This window comes from Populus nigra, chromosome 17, assembly GCF_951802175.1.
Source record: "Populus nigra chromosome 17, ddPopNigr1.1, whole genome shotgun sequence".
NCBI lineage: Eukaryota > Viridiplantae > Streptophyta > Magnoliopsida > Malpighiales > Salicaceae > Populus > Populus nigra.
This window is the reverse complement of record NC_084868.1, coordinates 1,662,696-1,684,527: the sequence shown is the minus strand read 5'-3', so window position 1 is coordinate 1,684,527 and position 21,832 is coordinate 1,662,696. Positions and strand designations below refer to the sequence as shown.

General features: G+C 36.2%; 1 protein-coding gene across 1 annotated transcript; it reads right to left on the bottom strand.

The window, feature by feature from the left end:
- Positions 1-2,710: 2,710 nt before the first annotated feature.
- On the bottom strand, positions 2,711-4,246 carry LOC133677050 (peroxidase N1-like). Its single transcript, XM_062098892.1, has 3 exons — positions 3,707-4,246; positions 3,395-3,557; positions 2,711-3,310 (listed from the first exon to the last, which is right to left on the bottom strand). Exons 1-3 carry the CDS (start codon positions 4,094-4,096, stop codon positions 2,889-2,891), a joined length of 975 nt encoding a protein of 324 aa, XP_061954876.1. The 5' UTR covers positions 4,097-4,246; the 3' UTR covers positions 2,711-2,888.
- Between the last annotated feature and the right edge of the window lie 17,586 nt (positions 4,247-21,832).

The following is a 21,832-nucleotide window of genomic DNA, read 5'->3' as shown; positions in this document are numbered from 1 at the left end:
TGAGATAAATATATCATTATTCAATTTACTCAACAATCCAGGCTATAAATTAACCAGATGAAACTAAAAAATAACTCTTACAACTATATTTATCTTTGTTCTTTGTTCCCATTTCAGCTTGATAAACTGTCAAGATGTCGATTTCCAACGATTTCATTCACATTTGTGTAATCAATGCACTGATTAATGGATTCATCTCACGATTTTCGGTTACAAATATGAGAAGAAGTAACTTCAAGACTGATGGGGTTTACTTTTTCTAATAGTAAAAAAGCTTGACTAAAATTCAGGAGTTAAATTATGTTTAAATACCGAAGATATTTATCAAGTTATTAACTCCTGACTATTTTTTTCTTTTCGAAGTTGAATCGACACCAATCTAATATACATGGCCCGGCTCATTTACCACACTTGTTGGTATTCCATCTCAATGCACGAAGATTTATGAATCTGTAGAATTTTTTTTTTCCTCGTTTTATTTTCGGACTGTTATAGTCTACTTCCTTCTTCTCTATTGGGAAGAAATGGACTTAATTTTTCACTTAATGAAAATGAGTGGAATTTTGTAATGTTGGTGTGTTAAAATTAAAGAAATGATGAGTAATTTAATGGGTAGTAATTATTTTTTTTATTAATTTTATGGTTAAGTTGGAAATTTAGAGAAAAATAATTTTGTGTAGAATTGATAATAATTAAAAAGTATTAATTTAGATTAAATAAGTTTGAATTGAAGAAATTAATTGATAATTAGTTGGGTGACAATTAATTTTAGTTAATTATGGGTTTTTGCTAGAAATTTAAGGAAATTAAATTAGTGTGTAATTGATAAAAACTAAGGTATTAATTGATATTATTATTTATTGATTATAGTATGATATGAGAATTTATGATGTTTATGATAGATAGAGTGATGATGATGATGATGATAGTTATGATGATAATATTTGTAGTGATAGTTATGATAGTGATAGTATCAATGATAATGATGCTGATTATTATGATAATGATGGTGATATTGATAATGGTTATGATATGATAATGACTAGTGACGGTGGTGGTGAAGTGGTGATTATTAATTTAACAATGAAGATGTAAAAAAATTATGACGATATTGTTATAAAGTTATGATTATATGGATGAAACAATAGTGGTTGTGGGGTGATCGATAATGATAAGGTAGTAGAGTGATGATGGTGGTGATTATTATTATTATTATTATGATAATGATATTATTTTTAACATATTTAGTCTAAAGATGAATTGTTACTGCAAAATATATAAAGTATATAACACTTGTTTTCTATTTATTTATCATTTTATAAATGATTTAAAAGAAGAATAGATTGATGAGTGATTCCTCATGATCAGGAGATTTTTTAAAAAAAAATTAAAACTTTTATTATTTCAATAATTAGATTATTTTTTGGCCTTAGACTATAAAGATACATTATTTGTATTTCACTTTTAAGTTCGATATATTTGATGTAAAATAATAATATTTTAAAATAGATAATCAATGACATGGAGTATTTATTTTTATGAATTCTATTGATGTAATTATTTAGAATTAAGACACTTTGCATGTCTTAAGTGCATACTAGTTTTATTGACGTGATTATTTAGTATTAAGATACTTTGAATGTGTGAGTGCATACAACGTCCTCACACCAAGGCGTGAAGTGACTTCTTCTTCTTTTCTTTTTTCTTTTTTCTTTTTTTTATACATTTTGAATTTGAACACTTGAGATAATTTCGTAGATGTTGCTTTGGTTCGATGTAAAGGACACATTATATATTAAAAATCGAAATAGTAAGATCAAATTTAAATCAATTATTAAAAAGAAATAAAATAAATTCATGAATTCCACGTCCACCCTGCCCCACTTTGCAAGAAAACTTTTGACTACTTGGATATAGGAATATTCGTATCGGAAGCACGGCAGGAATGCTCATTACGGAACCAAAAACCTTTGACATTACACGTCTCTCTCTCTCTCTCTCTCTCTCTCTCTATAATGTATGGAATTGGATGCATGGAAAACATAACATATTGTCGGGTTTGTTAAAATGTCAACAAAATTCAACTCTAATTCAGTAGACAGCACGTGCTAAAGAAAGCTGAGACAAATAAATGTCTTACAAGCATATTTCTTAAAATTCATTTCTAAAAAAAAAAAAATTAACTTTGTATTTTTCTTTATTTTTTTCTATTGAATTATTATAACTTCATAACCTAGATCATAAAATTAACATGTTAACTCAAGTTAACTAACCCTTTACTATTCAGGTTACAAGTTTTTTATATTAGCTCAGATTGATTCGGGTCGGTTTTTTTGATATATTTTTATTTAATTTCTTGCTTTTATATTTATTTGGCTAATAATTTAGCTACATTATTTTTCTTTTTTTGAGAAGCTTTTTTTTTCAAGTTATTGTGATTTTTTTTAATTTGATTAATTTATTATCATTGTGTATTTTTTATCATTTAACTAAAATAAAAATAACATATTTAATTTAATCGGATTTATAACTTGAATAGAATTGTTTTTCTTCCTTTTTATGTGTTGGCAGTATCTAAATATTATTTTTTACGAAAAAAAAAATCTGAATGCACAACGTAGCACGGTGTCACAATATCTAGCATATACTAATACAAATGTAATGACCCAATCTTTTGGTTCAAATGATAAGCTTTACAATTACACGAGAGTTGAAAAGTAATCAACCTTATCTAATTAATTCTTGACCTTTTGATTTGTGTCCCATTCTTGCAATAGGATACATATAATTATTATGAACTTTATCGCAGATCTTGTCGGGTAAACAGAAAAATGGAAAGATTAAGATGAAAACAACGATACATTAATAGATTTCGAAACGAATATTGTTCAATTTATAGCAGAACACACTCTTCGAATTTCACCATTAGTGCCGGTTTTCACACCGATGTTACTCATCTTGACCATGGACCTGCCGAACTCCGCACCAAACGTAAGCCCAGCCAGGCCTCTGACACCAAGGAAGCGCTGGACAAAAGTTCTTGTGGTTGCATCAGTCCATAACTTTTGATCAGATTCAAGTATTCCTTGACCATTTCTCAAATTTGAAAAGAAAGATGAATCAAAACGATTTTGGCTACCAGTGTCTAGAGCAATACGCCTTGACCCATCACCATTCTGTGGACAGAGTGTCTGTAGTTGAGAGACGAATGAAGGGTTGATGGATGGGTCCGCGCCATTTCCTGTTGTAGTGAAATTGTACAGTCTGTACCTGAAGAATTGACAAGCAGTGGTTCCTATGGTGTGTCCTCCTGTGATAAAAAATTACAAACAATAATCAAGACGTGCATGGTTTGAAGTTGATGAGCTTGCTTAGTTAATTTTTTTTTCCTTACCAACAAGGGTAACAAGATCTTGAGCGTTGAGACCAAATGCTGCAAACTTCTGTTTCTGCACGTCAACGGAGTCGGTGAAACCTGGCAAATTAGATGTATCGGATGCCAATGAAACCCTACCGTCTCTCCGTCCTGTGGGCACTGGCCAAGTGAGTCCATTTGCCTGCATGCATGAACATTATATTTATATGGGTATAAATTAGAGTAATGTTGATGCAAGCAAAACTCTTATATAGACGGAGAAGCATTAGATCGGGAGTACCTAAAATATCTATAAAAAAAAACAACAACAGCTAGCAAGAAGGTGAGTACCAAAACAACAGAATCACGAGCAGCAAGGGCTAGAATGTCTGCACATGAGACAACGCCAGGGCACTCAGCTTCAAGCCGAGTCTTGGCATCAGCAATGACCTCATATCCTCTCAACAGAAGGTTTGGCGTAGCAGTTTTTTCAGTATTAGAGCCATCAATGAGGATGGAAGCATCACAACCATTCACAAAGCAATCATGGAAATGCATCCTGAGCAGCCCAGGTGCAATAGAGGAATCAGACGTGAAATGAGACTGGACTGTTGCCCGAACAATGGATTCAGCCCTACGGCACGTCGTTGCATAAAACCCAACACGAGTGCCTTGGCCTTGCACCATGGTGGTGCCAACCATGGCCACCAAAAGAAGCATTAAAACTATTTTTTGGCTCATTATATATGCTAGCTAAGAGACTATAATTATTCTTCAAACGCAATTTTAGTAGCACACAAGCTTTTAGCTAGATTTGTGAGTTCTTCTGGGAGGTAAGCGCGCTAGGTAGCTAAGAGTACTAGAGTAGTGCATATTGCCATTGTTTTTGGTAACATATATAGGCATTTTTAGTCAGCTAAGCTGAGGCAGGAAGTAAGCAAAGTCGGCTATATAATAGGCAAAATAAGTCTGATTAAAATTGGAAGGATTCAAAGTTGAGTGGAAGATACAGACGAGAGGTGAGTGGGAAATGATAAGGTTGCAATGTTCATCTTTGTCGTGTTACGCCGAAGGTTTTGCATGCCAGTAGGTCTCACGCGGTGGAGAGAAGACTTAGTCAACCCTCCTTCATTTTGTTTGTTAAAGTCAACTATTCAACTCTCAACTCTACGTAGGGATTATTTTCATTTTATCCATAAAAATGAAAAGAGTTGGTTTACTTTATAATGACCAACCTTTGTTTAAAATCATTAAGTGAATCTAATTTGTAATTTTATAGAATATACACAGAGCCGGCTTATTTGAGGACTTGAGCAAATTTATAAATGAAGACTTTTAAAATATATATTTTTTATGTATATGTGACAAGTAAAGCTTTAAATAATTTTTATTTTGTATTTGAAATTTTTTTAAAGCAAGTGTAATTCTTATTTTATAAAGCATAATTGATAAACATATCTTACTTTTTTTTTTTTTTATCAAGTGGGGGTTCTGAATCATTACTAAAATTGTTCACGTGGCCGACTTGCTCATACACACCAAAACAATTATCATGATAATAGAAAATTAAGGAATAGCAAACTTTTTTTAATATGAAAATTTGAGAAATCTGACTTGTCATTATAAAATTATTTATTTATTAGACTTTACTTAATATATAGTTTAGAATTTTTGAATTAAAATAATTATTTGATATGGTATTATAACTGTAATGATCAAAGATCATAAGTTAAAATGATAAATTTATAATAATATCATATTAATTACTTCATAGACTTCATTTTGAAAATAAAATAGACATAAAAAAATATAAAATTTATAATTTATTTAAAATATTATTTAAAATAATATGTTAGGAAAAATATTAAAATTTTGATTTGTATTTACATAAATTTTTAAACTACTCTTGAAATTGAATCAATAATGTTTTAAAAAGGAAACGAGAAATCCAACAAGATAGTGTGATATATATGAATTGGCTTTGGACCCAAAATAAGCTAGACTCTTATCCATTTTCAAATATCATCTCACTTTTTTTTTAACTTGAAATTTTTAAGTAAAAATCACAAATCTTTACTTTTTTAACTATAAGGATTAAAAAATTTCAAATCAAGCAATACGTGATAAATAAAATTTGAAATTTTCTATTGTTAAAATAGACTAGCCTTGGTGCTAGAGTTTTGTAATGGGTTAAACTATTTTCTACATAAAAAATAATGTTTGGTTGCCTTAAACATGTTTTAAACAAAGAAATAAAATGTGACTTGAGTTATATACCTAACAATGTTGAATAAGCTGGTTTCATTGCAAACAATAATAAATAAATCATATTTAAAAAGAAAAGTGATTAGAATAACATGGAAAAGAAATAGTTTTTCAAAATGGGATAAATGAGTATCTTAATTCACATCTCATTAAATACAGAATAACAAAATGGAATAAAAAATAGACATACATTTTTTTATCTTGGTTAACCAGAGTTAGCATGATATGCTTATAACCCCAATAATCAAGGCCAAGCCAAATTAAGATATTCTTTCAAATCTGCAGCTTAGATCATGATATATGAATAAACTGATAAAAAAATTAAAATAATTATAAAACTTTATTTTAAAAAAAATATGTTATTTTTTCAAACTCATAACTTGGGTCATTAAATCCAAGGCATCCTATTTAAAAAAAACCATGAAATTTAATTCTCAATCAATCAAATATTGAAGGATGAAATTGATAAAAATAAATTTTAATTATACAAAAAGAATTAAAAAATAGCAATAAAAAGAATGAAGATCAAGATTAAAATACAAAATAAATTTTATTTTTGATTGAATGGTGAAATTGAAAAGAAAAATCAATTTAGCAAAAAATCAAAAAACAATTTTTTGATGAATGATGAAATTGAAAAGAATAATAACTTTTACAAAAGGGCCAAGAAAGAAATTAAAAATCAAAACAATGAGGACTAAGTTCAAAAATATAAACCATCAATTTGGATTGAATGACAAAATTAAAACCAATAGAACTTTTATAAAAGGGTCAAAGAAAAAAATTAAAAATTAAAAGAATAAGGATCAAATTGGAAAATATAATTTTTGGTAAGTTAGGATTGAAAGATGAAATTGAAAACAAATAAAACTTCTACAAAAGAACCATGAATAAAAAATTAAAAATCAAAAGAATAAGGACTAAAGTTGAAATACTAACAATAGAAAGGATCCAGCTGTGGTTTTCGGGAGATGAGAGAGAAAAATAATTAAAAAAAAAAGGTTTATCAATGGCAAATCAAACCACCAACATCGACATGTGTTGCTCCACAAATAAGAGAACATGACAAAGCTTTCAACAAAGCGACTGAAAGGCATTAAAAAAAAGCATGTTAACTTTAGTTTTAAAATTTTTATTTTTAATGGTATTTTAGTCATTTTACTATGCCTTTTAATTGTTTAATATTTTTTATATTTGATCAACTACTAAAATCACCTCTGACCTAACATTATAATAACAAAAAAAATCATTATGAAAAATATAAAAATATCAATTGACATCAATTTTAAATTGTTTGTTTTTAAAGGTATTTTTGTTGTTTCACTTTATATTTAAGAGGAGAAAAGATTTATTTATTCCTGGTTAATGGGTTATGATTAATGAGCCCTATGAAGATATTATAATGTCCTTGATTGCAAACGTTAGGTTTTTTCGGTTGAGAAGTAAAATCGATATTATATTGATACAGTGAACAATATAAATGAAAATGAAGCTAACATTTTCACCCAATTGAATTTATTTTTTATTTTTTATATGTTTTACTTCAAAAAATAGTTCCACCGGATTGGAAACATGGAATATTCAAAGGCAGACACAGTCCTTAGGCAGTGCATAAAGAAATAGTTCCATTCAAAGGCAGACACAGTCCTTCGGCAGTGCATGAAGAAATAGCTCCACCGGACTGGAAACATGGAATATTCAAAGGCAGACACAGTCCTTAGGCAGTGCATAAAGAAATAGCTCCACCGGACTGGAAACATGGAATATTCAAAGGCAGACACAGTCCTTCGGCAGTGCATGAAGAAATAGCTCCACCGGACTGGAAACATGGAATATTCAAAGGCAGACACAGTCCTTGAGCAGTGCATAAAGGAACTTCTTTAATAGACATATTGTAGAATGGGTAATATTTCCACACAAATTAAAGTAAAAAACTCTCGCAGGATAAATATTTTTCAAAATTTCCAAGTGATCTTGTCATTTGCAAGTTGACTTTTATCAAGCATTTCGATCCCCCCTTGCAACCTGCACATATATATGACTTTTATAATTCTATATATTATATCTATAATAAGATTGAGTATGAGATTCTACTTACTCACTAAACAATGATTTTAAGTCTTATTGTAAATCCAGTTGTCATCTGCAAACAAAGTCAACAATTTCAAAACGTCAACATGTATTTACATAAAGATTATATATAAAAAATCCACTTTATTCAATTTATTTCATAATTAACTAGTCTAAGCTAGTTTAATTTTGTTTGGGCACTTTATTTTATTTGTTTATTCAGGATATTTGTATTATTAGTACCTTTTTTTCAATTCAGTATATAAGCTATATTTTATTGTTTTTTTATATATAGTAATGATTTTTTTACTGTGTCAATCAAATATTTTCATTTAAAAAAACTATTTTTTCCTTCATATTCAAATGAGATAAAAGTCAACTTTGAACAATCAATTTTAATTTCGAGATTTATGTTGTTTCTTTTGAAATGATATTGTATTTAATGAAAAAGAATTTATTTTTCAATTAAAATAAATCTACTCATTTGACAAAGAAAAATAACAATTATTTAGCTTATAATTAATATTTAATTTTTCAAGATATGATTATGTTAATTTGATTAAAATAATAAATCCTTTTATTTTATTAATAATTTATTAATTTAGATTTATAGTTTTGACTATTCTAAACTAATCTAATTTTGTTTCATGCCTTTTATTTTTCTTATTTATTTGTGATATTTGTATTATTAATATTTTTTTTCAATCCAGTATATAAGCTATAATTTACTTTTATATATATAGTAATGATTTTTTTACTGTGTCAATCAAATACTTTCATTTAAAAAACATTTTCCTTCATATTCAAATGACATAAAAGTCAACTTTGAATAATCAACTTCAAATTCCAGGTTTATGTTGTTTTTTTTAAAATGATATTATATTTATTGAAAAAAGAATTTATCTTTTAATTAAAATAAATCTACTCATTTGACAAAGAAAAATAACAATTATTAAGCTGATAATTAATATTTAAGTTTTCATGATGTTGTAACCTATTTTTGGGTCCCCCACAAAATATATATATATAAAAATATATATAGCCAAAGGAGGTTAAGAAAAAATAACAGGAGGCAGAAGCGCTCAGAAAATTGTCGGAAAATTGTTCAATGAGGTTAAAAATACAAAGATTGGATTTTTGACAGTATATTATTGAAGGAGGAGAGCCATGTTGAGAAGGAAAATTTGGATTGGAGGAGAAAAGCCCAAATTTGGATGTTTTTGGATTTAATTGGATTTTTAAATGATTTTATAGGGGATTTGATTGCAAGAAAAATTGATTTTTAAGTCAATTTGGGCTTTAATTGGAAGAAATTTAAGTTCTGGAGCCAAAATATATTTTTTAGGAATTTATTAAGTCAAATCAGGGGCTTAATTGCATAAATATTGAAGTTGAAGGGCCAATTAGGGACTTAATTGAAGAAATCCGAAACCAGGGACCAAATTGAAGAAGGCGCGTAAGTATAGGGGCTGGAATTAATTGATTCAGGGGCCTAATTGAAGAAATTGGAAGTTATTTGATCAATTAAGGGCTCAATTGCATAATTCAGAGGCCAAGGACCAAAGTGAAAAACGCGGCCAAATATAGGGACGGGGTTCGAATTCGGCAGGGATGCAATTGAAGGGACAAAAGATGATTGAGGGCTGCTTTGTAAATTGACGCGTTTTGGCGTTTTGCAGGTTTTAAATGAAACGGCGCGTTTTCTCCAAAACGACGCCGTTTCATCCGTTCAAAAAAAAAAAAAAAGAGGGTAGAACGGTGTCGTTTTGAACGACACTGTTCATCTTTCTTCTTCCCCCCGAAACAGACAGCGGGGAAGAGGGAAAACGATGCTTTTTTTTGAATTTTTGCCGGCCCCCTCTCTTTCTCTCGCCTGGAGCCCACCGACCGAACACAATGGCCGACCACCCACCGCGCACCACCCGCCGAACCTCGACAGCCGCGCCCATGGCCGACCAGCCGGCTGCCCCCCCCATGTGAGCTGTAAAAAGCCATGCCCTTGGCTCTATAAATGGGATCCAAGGATGCTGAACCGAAGAAGAAAAAGGAGGAGGAAGAGACCCGAAAGAGGGAGAAAAAACGAAAAAACAGAGGAGAGAAAGGGAAGACCGAGAGAGAGGACCAAGAGAGGCGAAAAAAAAAAGAGAGAGAAAAAAAGAAAACAGACCGAGAGAAGAGAGGGAAGGGAAGAAAGAAAAAAGACCGAAACATTGAAAGAGCAAAGGAAGAGTTGAAAACTTGAGGGAAACCAAACCGGGGAGGGTCACCAGAGCACCGCCGCTGCTGCCTGGAGCCGCCGTCCGTGAGCCACGACACCGCCACCGGCCTCCGCCACAGCACCGCCAGAAACGCAGCAAGCCGCCGCCTGCTCCGCGTCAGGTAATTTTTCTTCTCATCCGTTGCTGCATTTGGTGTTTGTTTCCTGCATGCAGAACGAATAACGTTCTGCATGCAGGAGGGTGGAGGGGAAAATAATCCCCCCCCCCCCGCCAGCATTGTTGCTGGGCCAGGCTAGTCCTGGCCCAGCCTAATCTTCTGGGCCGGGTCCGGCCCAGAAGAAAGTAATAGTTTTTGGGCCGAAATCGGCCCAGTAAATTCTGGGCCGAAATCGGCCCAACACTTGGGGCTGAGACCGGCCCAACCCAGTTAGTTGGGCCGGCCCAGCCCGATTTAATATTATATATTATATATATTTTTGTTTTATATATATATATATATAAATTTAAGAAAATTCTGTAAAAATTATTTAAAAAATATGTTTTTTTTTGGTAATTTTATTATTGTATTTTGATCAATTTTGGTTTGTATTTTTATGTTATAGAAATACAAATTCGGTTTTAAAATACCCGGTTTTCGTCAAAACATCAAAGATTTTCAAAATAAAAATGTTTTTTTTGCTTTCAAAAAAATTTCTAAATATTTTTAAAAATATTGTTGATTTTTCTGCATTTTTTTTTATCAAAGTGGATTAATATTTGGTTATATTTTTATACCGTAAGAATATCAACCCGGTATTAAAGTACCCAATTTGCGTCAAAACAACAAAAAAAATATATATACATAATTAAAAAATGTTTTGTTTTAAAATACGGCCTAGTCTCTCCAATATATATATATAAATATTACAACATCATATTTTTTCATACAACAAAGAAAATTTCAAAACGATATATGTATTAACATGCATTTTGGCTTTAATAACCAGTTTATTCAAGCCATGAGAACTAGGCCAATATTTCAAAAATTCTAAAAAATCTTTTTGTTTTATTTTTTAGATATGGGATTATGAATTTATACACAAAACTTTTTCCTGATATTAAATATGTTTTTTTTGTCATAGACATTAGCACGGTTAGGTTTTACCCGATAAGATAAGGACCTCCTTATTGAGGAGGACTTTTCTTGAACCATAGATGGACCAACAACTAGGAAACACAACGGGACCTTGGTTTTATCAGACAAACAAACAAAGCAGCTTACCCTAGGTAGGGCGTATTTGGGGTGCTAATACCTTCCCTTTACGCAACCAGTCCCCGTACCCGATCTCTGAGACCAGTTAGGGTTCCTAGTGACCAAAATACTAGGTGGCGACTCCCACACCATTTTTATTGCTAAGAGACAAAGAACTCCTTGTCTCTCCATATTTACCAGATATATCTCCCCATACTACACACCTGAGGGTGGACGATCGCCGCGACGTCGCGCACCCCGCGACAGAATGGCGACTCCACTGGGGAAAAAGTGGACTAAGCTTTGTTTTTTGTCTGATTTATTTGTGTCTTCATGCGTTATTGTTAATTTACCTTTCCTTTGGTTATTTGCTTATATGCTTTAAATATTTTTACGCAATATTGTTCATACATTTGTATAGAACTGTTTCATGCATTTGTATAGAACTGTCACATGCATCACATATTTTGATTATTGAGAGCACACACAAACTTTAAGTTAAGTGGGGGACTAGCAGCTTACCTTACGACTTTTAGTCAAGGTTTAAGTTTGTGTAAACCCCAACTCTTCGCTGAGTGCTTAGACTGGTAATGGTTGGTACATGTGCCATCTCATTGCCTACAAGCCCCCATATTGCCTCCACGAGGGCAATCACTGGGACAGCAAGAGACCCTTTTTAGAGACTGAATAGCCAACCTACCCTCGTCAAAGCACAAAAAAATTTAGAACTGACTATAGGGTGTATGCTCCACAAAATGCATTTTGCATAAAACCATCTAAACCATAAAGCATTTGGTTTTCAGGTCTTTTGAAACGAAAAGATGGCCATCATTACCAAATTTTCTACTGTGGAATATGGGCAGAATTCTGAATTGTCACAACTATCAGAAGGAAACTGCTCTAGATATGATGCAAGGAAGCTTCCAGTAGTCAAAGATCTGAATTGCATAGCATATGAGATGAAGAAAATATTAGGCCATAGTCAGAACATTGATGAGGCATCATTTTTTGGGAAGTATGGGCGATTGTTAGAAATTGCAAGGATAGAAGTATTGAACCCAGCAATCAAAGCCTTGATTAATTTTTGGGATCCCGATTACAGATGTTTTTCCTTTGGAAATGTGGATTTATGTCCCACTATAGAGGAGTATGGAATGTTGATGGAGTTTCCCAAACACCTACACCGGGTTTACTTTCCTTTGAGAAATGACAAGGTGATTCCTGAATTGTCGAAATTATTGAAGATTCCACATCTGAGCAGATTTTTAGAGAAGAATGGCAGCGGTTTAAAGTGGAAATTTTTGGAAGTTGAATTAGAAAGGAAAAAAGAACAATACGACTCAGTGCTGGAAAGAGACAGGTTAATCGCTCTGGGAATCTATGGTCTTGTGTTGTTTCCAAGCTTAAAAGGGGTTATAAGTCTAGAAGCTGCTGCTGCATTCGTGGAATATGAAAATACTCATGTCAACCCTACAACTGCCATATTAGCTGAGACTTTGCTGACCCTCAACCATTTTAGAAAGACAGGGAAAGGCGCAGTAAGATGTTGTACTCAGTTATTATACATCTGGATGGTGAGCCATGTTGAAACCAAGAAGCCGATCTTTAATAATTTTTGGTGGTTTAACCAAAAACCCTTGAAGATAGTGGAGGAAGAAGAATGGGGAATCCTGGGTGATCAAGGTTGGATGGAAAAACTGCAAGAGTTACCTAGTAGCAGCTTTAGTTGGAAGGCCCCTTGGGTTAAATCAGTTGATGTCATAGTAAGTTGTGGACAAAAATGTTGGGTACCTTTAATTGGGATCACAGGTTATGTCAGCTACGCTCCGGCTCTGGTGATAAGACAGTTAGGTGGCATACAACACATCCCAAGAACTGTGGGACTTGCTGAATTTTTTGGGTTTTTCAAGGATCAATCCGCGAGAGAAGTTCTTGAAACCATCAAACAAGATTGGTGCCATTTGACTATGATTCAAAAGGAGTCAGAAAGTTTGAGAGACCCGAGCTCAAGTGAAGGATATGAAAGGTGGAGGAATTTGACCCCGATTGCCGCTCCGAAAAAGCCATGTCCAGAAGATGGGTCTTCACGAATTGAAGAAGGGACATTGAAAAGAAAAAAGGTCAGTAATGAGGAAGACCTTATGGAGCAATTAGAAAGGCTCCAAATAGAATTGGGAAAGAGCAAGGGAGATAAAGCAGCATTAGAAAGGATGATGATGGAAGGAGATAAAAGCAGAGTGTTTCTAAACGAACAGCTCGAATCCAGAGATGCGAAAATAGGGGTGTTGGAGTTGTAATTGAGCAAAAGAAAGGCTGTAATAGAAGAATCTGAGAAAGAAAAAGGAAAACTGATTTTAGATTGGATGCAAAGCAGCTCTGAATTGGAAGCATTGAAAGCCGACTTCAACGGATATCAAGAGAATGTCGAGGACAAATTCTTGCATGTTCAAGCGGAGTTGTTGGACCGAATTGAGAAGTATGATGAGTTAAACAAGAAATACGTGATGAGAGAGAGTCACCTAGCTGAATTACAAGAGTTCGGAAGAAAGGGGAATGAAGAGGAGGTTTTGAAGGCAGATTTGGCAGCTAAGAAAATTGAAATTAGAACGCTGAAGATGAAGTTTGACAAAGAACGAGAAAAGGTGAAACAGTTGACCAAAAAGTTAGAAGTTTCAGAAAAACATAAAGAACAGATCGACACCAACAACCATACCTTGAATCGTAACAACATGTTGCTTATAGAGAAGATGGCCAAAGTAGATGAGCAAATGGGTGAAGCTGCCATTCACGCACGGATTATTAGAGCCAATGCTCGAAGGGTAGGAAGGGACATTTTTCGTTATCGACGAAGCTTGGCTGAGACGGACGCCTTCTTAGAAAAAATTGAGAATCGAGGTCTCGCTTTTCTACCAGTGGCTAGAGATATGAATGAAGAGGAAGATTGATGTATTTTTCTTTTTTATTTTGTACCATCTTTTTAAGAGATGTATTAGCCAATATTAATGAAAAGGGGCTTTGACCCATCTTTTGTAAAAAATATAAGCCTACCAAAGCAGCAGCTTGAGCAGAAATTACTCCTGATAAGGAATGCGACAAAAAGAGTCCATGCCCATTATACAAGAGGAATGTTGGCCATCGATCGTTTTTTTTGAAAAAAATTCATATGCATTCATATATTGTTTCTTTATCATACATTCATTTACATTTCTCCATACCGCCAGACCGTGAAACATAGGTCCCACATCCAAAATCCACAACACCCGGTCTCGAGCAAGAATGGAGAACGAAGAGAGAGCTCACTTAGAGTCACATTATCAGACCGAGTTGGAGTCCGTAAAGAATGAAGTTTCTCGGCTAACCGACTTACTGGAGCAACTTCTAAGAGCTAAGAATGGGGAGGGAACATCAGCACAACAGCTTGAAGGAGTACCAGCAGTTCACATTCCTCAAACATCTCAAAATCAGGGGGCAAACTCGGCCAATGGGCAGCAGTTTGTACCTGTTACTCCTATTCTACCAACTCATGCTCCAGTCACTGTTGACTTAACAGCGGAAGGAACCCCAGATAATAGGTCTCCCAGTCTGATGGACCAGAACAAGTTATTTGCTTTGGAAGAAAGATTAAGGGCAGTTGAGGGTAATGATTGGTTTGACCCTATGCGAGCAGCTGAAGTGTGTGTGGTACCAAACATCGTGGTACCAAAAGATTTCAGGATACCAGAGTTCATTAAGTACACTGGTTTGGAATGTCCAAACACCCACCTTCGTTCCTACTGCAATAAAATGGCAGAAGTGATCCGTGATGATAAGCTGCTAATCTATTTCTTTCAGGATAGTCTCTCAGGGTCCGCATTGAGTTGGTACATGAGGTTGGATAGTGTCAAGATCAAAAGCTGGAGAGACTTGGTGGAGGCTTTCCTCAAACAGTACAAGTTCAACATGGAAATCGCTCCTGATCGAACAAGTCTAATGGCAATGGAGAAAAGGAGCCAGGAGTCGGTAAGGGCTTATGCGCAAAGATGGAGGGATGAGGCCATGCATGTCCAACCCCCTTTGATAGAAACAGAAATGGTGAGCTTATTTGCCAATACCTTCAAGGCACCTTATTATGAGCACCTAATGGGTAGCTCCTCTCAACATTTTTATGATGCGGTACGCATAGCTGAGAGGATAGAACAAGGGATTAAAGCTGGGCGAATAGCAATGCCAGTAGAAAAGAAGGGTTTTATTGGAAGAAAGAGGGAAGGTGATATTAGCCACTTGGAAGGCGGGTATAGGGGCAAGAAAGTAGATTCCCACAATCCACAAGTACCTACCTCTCAATTCTCACACATGAACTTTAACCAACCTTTTTCCTCCAATCGAACAAATAACCAGTCAAACAACCAAAATCACTACCAAAGACCCTATATAAGATACCCTTCAGAACAACTACCGCCACTACCCATGCCTTTGAAGGACATGTACGCCAAACTATTGAGCATTGGGCACATCGCTCCTATCCCTACACTACCATTACAACCACCATTCCCAATTTGGTACAAGCCCGAGTTGACTTGTGAGTATCATGCGGGTAATCCCGGGCATGGGATTGAAACCTGTTACGCTTTCAAGAAAAGATTGTTGGAGCTTATTAAGATAGGATGGGTATCCTTTGAAGACAAGCCCAATATTAATTCAAACCCGTTGCCTAAACATGCCTCAAGCAGTAGTGGAATAGGCATGATAGAGGTGGGAAATCAATGCAAGATGTTGAAGGTGTCTATGGAAAAGATGTACAACATGTTAATACGATCAGGATTTCTAGAGGCGAATGTGGGAAGCCATCCGGCGGGAGGTGATTATTGTGAGTTCCATGGAAGAGATGGACACCATATTGAAGATTGCATCGAGTTTCGTGAAAAGATTGCAAAAATGTTAAAAATGGGGCAATTGAGAGTTGAACCCATGGAGAGCAGGGGTGAGGTGAGCATGATGGAAGGTCAGGATGAGATGACAGGAGTATGCAGGATCCAACAAACGGCTAATGGGCCCCCAAGGCTAATCTTGGTTAAACCATCCTACACAAAAGGGAATCACAATGCCATGCCCTATAATTATGGTTATACCTCCAACATTCGAGCCCCTCTTCCTTTGTTCCAAACTGAGATAAGTGGTTTGACCAGGAGTGGTCGTTGCTTTACGCCCGAGGATTTGAGGAAGGCAAAGGGCAAAGAAGTGGTAGATCTGGACAAGACACTAGAAGTTAATAAGCCGATAACGGAAGAGGAGTCGAATGAATTCCTGAAGTTGATCAAGCACAGCGAATATTGCATCGTAGATCAACTAAAGAAGACTCCAGCTAGGATCTCCCTGATGTCCTTGATAATCAGCTCTGAGCCGCATCGAAACGCCTTGCAAAAGGTATTGAATGAGGCATATGTACCCCAAGACATTGAGCATAAAACCATGGAACATCTAGTAGGGAGGATCCATGCAACTAACTACCTCTACTTCACGGCTGATGAACTTGATGCTGAAGGTACCGGACATAACAAGCCCTTATACATTACGGTTAGGTGCAAGGACTGCCTCATAGGAAAAGTACTCATTGATAATGGCTCGGCCCTTAACGTGTTGCCAAAGCACATTCTGGAAGAAATGCCGATCGATGAATCCCATATAAAGCCAAGTACTATGATGGCTAGAGCGTATGATGGCTCGCCTAGGCCAATAATTGGGACTTTAGAAGTGGAGCTATATGTGGGACCACAATTGTTCCTAGTAACACTTCAGGTTATGGATATCCACCCTTCCTATAGTATGTTGTTAGGAAGACCTTGGATTCACGCAGCAGGGGCAGTAGCTTCGTCATTGCACCAATGTCTGAAGTATATCATGAACGGGATGTTGGTAACTGTCAAGGCCGAGGAGACAGTATCCATGATAAAGAATGTGGCTGTGCCTTTTATCGAAGCAGATGATTGCAAGGATAACAATATCCATGCCTTTGAGATTGTGAACACTGACTGGGTGCCGGAGAACACAGTGCTAAGAAGGCCAAGGATCTCAGAAGCAGCAAGGATGGCAAGTCTATGCTTTTTGGACCGCGGGATCCCATTTCAGTATAACCTCATTATCGGGATACCAGAAGGGGTTAGTCCGACAATGATGAAAAATACTGCTCAAAGATTTGGGTTAGGGTATCAACCCAGCCAAGAGGATTATCGGTGGGCTGCTGGTCGAATAAGGGCAAGAAGGATGGCTAGAATTAAAGGAAGAGAGCCTGAGGAAGAAAAGCTAGAAATCCCTCCTCTTAGCGTGTCATTCCCAAAAGCTGCATACATAATGCAACATGATAGAGAAGCTGAAAGCCTTGATCAAGAGCTGTCAAACATGAGCATAAATACCTTGGGAGAAAACAAGGTGGAAGGAGATAACAAGAAGGCAGTAGCAAGAAAGGGAGATGAAGCACTCCCACAACTAACGGTCTACACCATAGAAGACGTCTCCGCCAAGACCTTTGTGCGCAAGTTGGCTCCGGACGAGAAGTTTCAGAACTGGGTGATCCAAGAAGCTCCAGTAGTTTTTAAAATGTAAACCCACTTTGGTTGTCTTAACATGCTTTTTTCATTGCTTTGTTTGGTTTTTTTTTTTCTCTAGTCGACAATCAAGGCTCGATTGTCAGCTAGATTTCGTGTTTGTCATGGAGCCTACCTTTTCTTCAAATAAATTATGAGATCATGCACTTTTCACAAATTGCCTTCTTTTCTTATGCATTTACACCAAACACTTCTCGCTTTCAGGAATCCTGAAAGCGGATCTCCTACAACATCACATACATTTAGCATCAAGAATAAATGGCCAAACTTGAACGAACATGTGATAGCTATGGAAGAAGAAGAGTTGGATGAAAGCAATATCAGTGAATTCACCAGGCTAGTAGAACAACAGGAACAGACTTGGAAACCTGCTGCAGAGGAACTCGAAACCATCAATGTAGGCAGTGATCAGTTTAAGAAGGAGTTAAAAATAGGTACCCTAATTACTTCTGAACAAAGGATAAAAATGATCGCCCTATTACAAGAATATTCAGATGTCTTTGCTTGGTCCTATGAAGATATGCCTGGTTTGGATACAAATATTGTAGTACACAAGATACCGTTGGAGGAAGGTTGTAAGCCAGTCAAACAGAAGCTGAGGAGGGCCCACCCGGATGTTTGGATGAAGGTCAAGACAGAACTCGAGAAGCAATGGGATGCTGGCTTTCTAGAAGTAGTTAGGTATCCACAATGGGTATCTAACATTGTTGTGGTGCCTAAGAAAGAGGGGAAGATTAGAGTGTGCGTGGATTTTCGGAATTTGAATAAAGCTAGCCCCAAGGATGATTTTCCTCTACCACACACAGATGTTTTAGTGGACAACGCTGCCCGGAGTTCGACATATTCCTTTATGGATGGTTTTTCAGGATACAACCAGATAAAAATGGCTCTAGAGGATAGGGCGAAAACAACTTTTGTCACACCTTGGGGTACATTCTGCTACAAGGTCATGCCATTTGGATTGAAGAATGCAGGAGCAACCTATCAAAGAGCAATGGTGACTTTATTCCACGACATGATGCACAAGGAAATTGAGGTGTATGTAGACGACATGATTGCCAAGTCTAAAAGGGGAGAGGATCATGTTGAAATTTTGAGGAAGTTGTTTGAGAGGTTGAGGAAATATGAATTAAGGCTTAATCCTGCAAAATGTTCATTCGGAGTTAAGTCGGGCAAGCTGTTAGGATTTGTGGTAAGTGACAGAGGAATAGAGGTGGATCCAGATAAAGTAAGGGCCATCCAAGCCATGTCATCACCCAAGACGGAGAAAGAAGTAAGAGGATTCTTGGGAAGGTTAAACTACATTGCTCGGTTTATAGCTCAGCTAACAACAATGTGTGAACCTATATTCCGACTACTAAGGAAAAAGAATCCTGGAACCTGGAATGAGGAGTGTGAGGAGGCATTCAATAAAATCAAGCATTATTTACAAAATCCACCTTTACTAGTTCCTCCGGTATCAGGAAAGCCTTTAGTATTATATCTCACAGTAACTGAAGCAGCCATGGGATGTGTATTAGGACAGCATGATGAAACCGGAAGGAAAGAAAGAGCCATTTATTACTTAAGCAAGAAATTCACTGAATGTGAGTCTAGATACACGGAGATAGAAAGGCTTTGTTGTGCATTGGTGTGGGCAGCAAAGAGGTTGCGACATTATATGTTATACTATACCACTTGGTTAATTTCAAAAGTGGATCCTCTGAGGTATATTTGTAACAAGCCCTTTCTCTCAAGTTGAATTGCAAGGTGGCAAGTTTTATTGGCAGAATATGACATAGTATATATGACAAGGAAAGCTGTGAAAGGAAGTGCAATCGCGGACCATCTGGCCGATAATGCTGTTGAAGACTACGAACCTTTGGATTTTGACTTCCCTGATGAAGATATATTGTCAATAGAGAAAGAAGAAGAGAAGACAGATTGGTGGACGATGTTTTTTGACGGTGCAGTGAATGTATATGGTAATGGGGCCGGTGCAGTAATAATCTCTCCCGATAAGAAACAGTATCCAGTTTCGGTTAAACTGCATTTCGAGTGCACCAACAATACAGCTGAGTATGAAGCTTGTATCCTCGGTTTAGAAGCAGCATTAGAGTTGAAGATAAAGAAGATAGATGTATATGGAGATTCAATGTTGATTATTTGTCAGGTTAAAGGGGAATGGCAAACCAAGGAGGAAAAGTTGAGGCCGTACCAGGAATACCTATCCATGTTAGCAAAGGAATTTGAAGAAATTAGATTCACCCATTTGGGAAGGGAAGGGAACCATTTTGCGGATGCTTTGGCCACGTTAGCTGCTATGACTACCATTGATCTCAAATGCAAGGTACAACCGGTACACATTGACATTAGAAACGACCCAGCTCATTGTTGCTTAGTTGAAGGAGAGATGGACGGACAACCTTGGTATTATGATATCAAGAACCTTGTGCAAAATCATGAATATCCGTTGGGAGCTTCCAAAACGGATAAGAAAACCTTGAGAAGGTTGGCTATAGACTTCTATTTAGATGGAGAGATTTTGTACAAAAGATCATTTGATGGAACCCTGTTAAGGTGTTTGAATGAGGAAGATGCTAGAAAGGCATTACGGGAGGTCCATGAGGGGAATTGCTCAACCCATGCTAGCGGACATATGATAGCAAGGAAAATCCAAAGGGCTGGTTATTTCTGGATGACACTAGAGAAAGACTGTATCGACTATGTCAGGAAATGTCATAAATGTCAAGTTTACAGTGACAAGGTCAATATGCCGCCAGCTCCTCTATTTAATCTAATATCCCCTTGGCCATTTGCAATGTGGGGAATCGACGTGATCGGTCCTGTTAACCCAAAAGCTAGCAATGGTCATAGATTCATCCTTGTAGCTATTGACTACTTCACAAAGTGGGTGGAAGCCAGTTCATATGCCCACGTAACACAGAACGTAGTGAAAAGGTTTATAGAGAAGGACTTGATTTGTCGATACGGTCCTCCGGAAAAGATAGTGACAGACAATGCACAGAATTTCAATGGCAAAATGATAGCAGAGTTGTGTGCCAAATGGAAAATCAAGCATTCGAATTCTTCACCATACCGACCAAAGATGAATGGAGCAGTAGAAGCCGCCAACAAGAACATCAAGAAGATTATTCAGAAAATGGTAGTCACGTATAGAGATTGACATGAGATGCTGTCATTTGCTCTTCATGCATACCGCACTACAGTCAGGACCTCGACGGGGACTACCCCATATTCTCTGGTGTACGGTATGGAGGCAGTGATGCCTTTGGAAGTGGAGATCCCGTCGTTAAGAGTGTTGATAGATTCAGAATTAGAGGAGGCCGAGTGGGCCAAAGTAAGATATGAGCAACTGAACTTGATCAGCGAAAAGAGGATAGCTGCAATATGTCATCACCAACTTTACCAGAAGCGGATGGCCAAGGCATATGATAAAAAGGTTAGACCGCGGTTGTTTCAAGAAGGGGATCTAGTATTGAAGAAAATATTGTCGTTACCTGGGGACGATCAAAGCAAATGGGCACCGAATTACGAGGGTCCTTACGTAGTAAAGAAGGCATTCTCAGGAGGAGCGCTGAAGTTGGCTAGAATGGATGGGGAAGACCTAGCTCGACCTGTGAATTCTGACTCTGTAAAAAGATATTATGCTTGATGTAGGCTCCTAAATCAATAAAGCAAAGTTTGGCCATTGACTTCTTTCTCTTTTGCATTGATCTCACAACAATCATTTTTGCATTAATCCCAATAGTGCATGTCTTGTTGTTATCACACCTAAAAAGTTTAGCATCGGCTGAACGAATTTCTTCTCCATACAAAAGCCTAGGCTATAATCACACCCCTACACTGGGGGCAATAAGAGATGTTTTCATGAAATTTTTCCGTGTTTAAAATGTACGGAAGCCTATAGATTTGAAAACCAAGCTAAAGCATTTGACAAAAGCATGACAAAGAGGCAATGACAAGTCATACGGACTACTTGAAGAAAGTCAGAGACAACACTAGAGATGAATCCAGCATACGACGTCAAAAGCAAGCGGCCAAGGAGAACAAGAAGAAGAGGATGGGGCCTATGTTTCAAAACCAGGTACGAATGCATGCATGACATCTA

Excerpts from the sequence above, each read along its gene's own strand:
- LOC133677050 (XM_062098892.1), bottom strand. The coding sequence starts at position 4,096 with ATGAGCCAAAAAATAGTTTTAATGCTTCTTTTGGTGGCCATGGTTGGC. Across the intron at positions 3,558-3,706 it reads CTCGTGATTCTGTTGTTTTG|GCAAATGGACTCACTTGGCC; the intron begins GTACTCACCTTC and ends TCATGCATGCAG. Across the intron at positions 3,311-3,394 it reads AGATCTTGTTACCCTTGTTG|GAGGACACACCATAGGAACC; the intron begins GTAAGGAAAAAA and ends TTTTTATCACAG.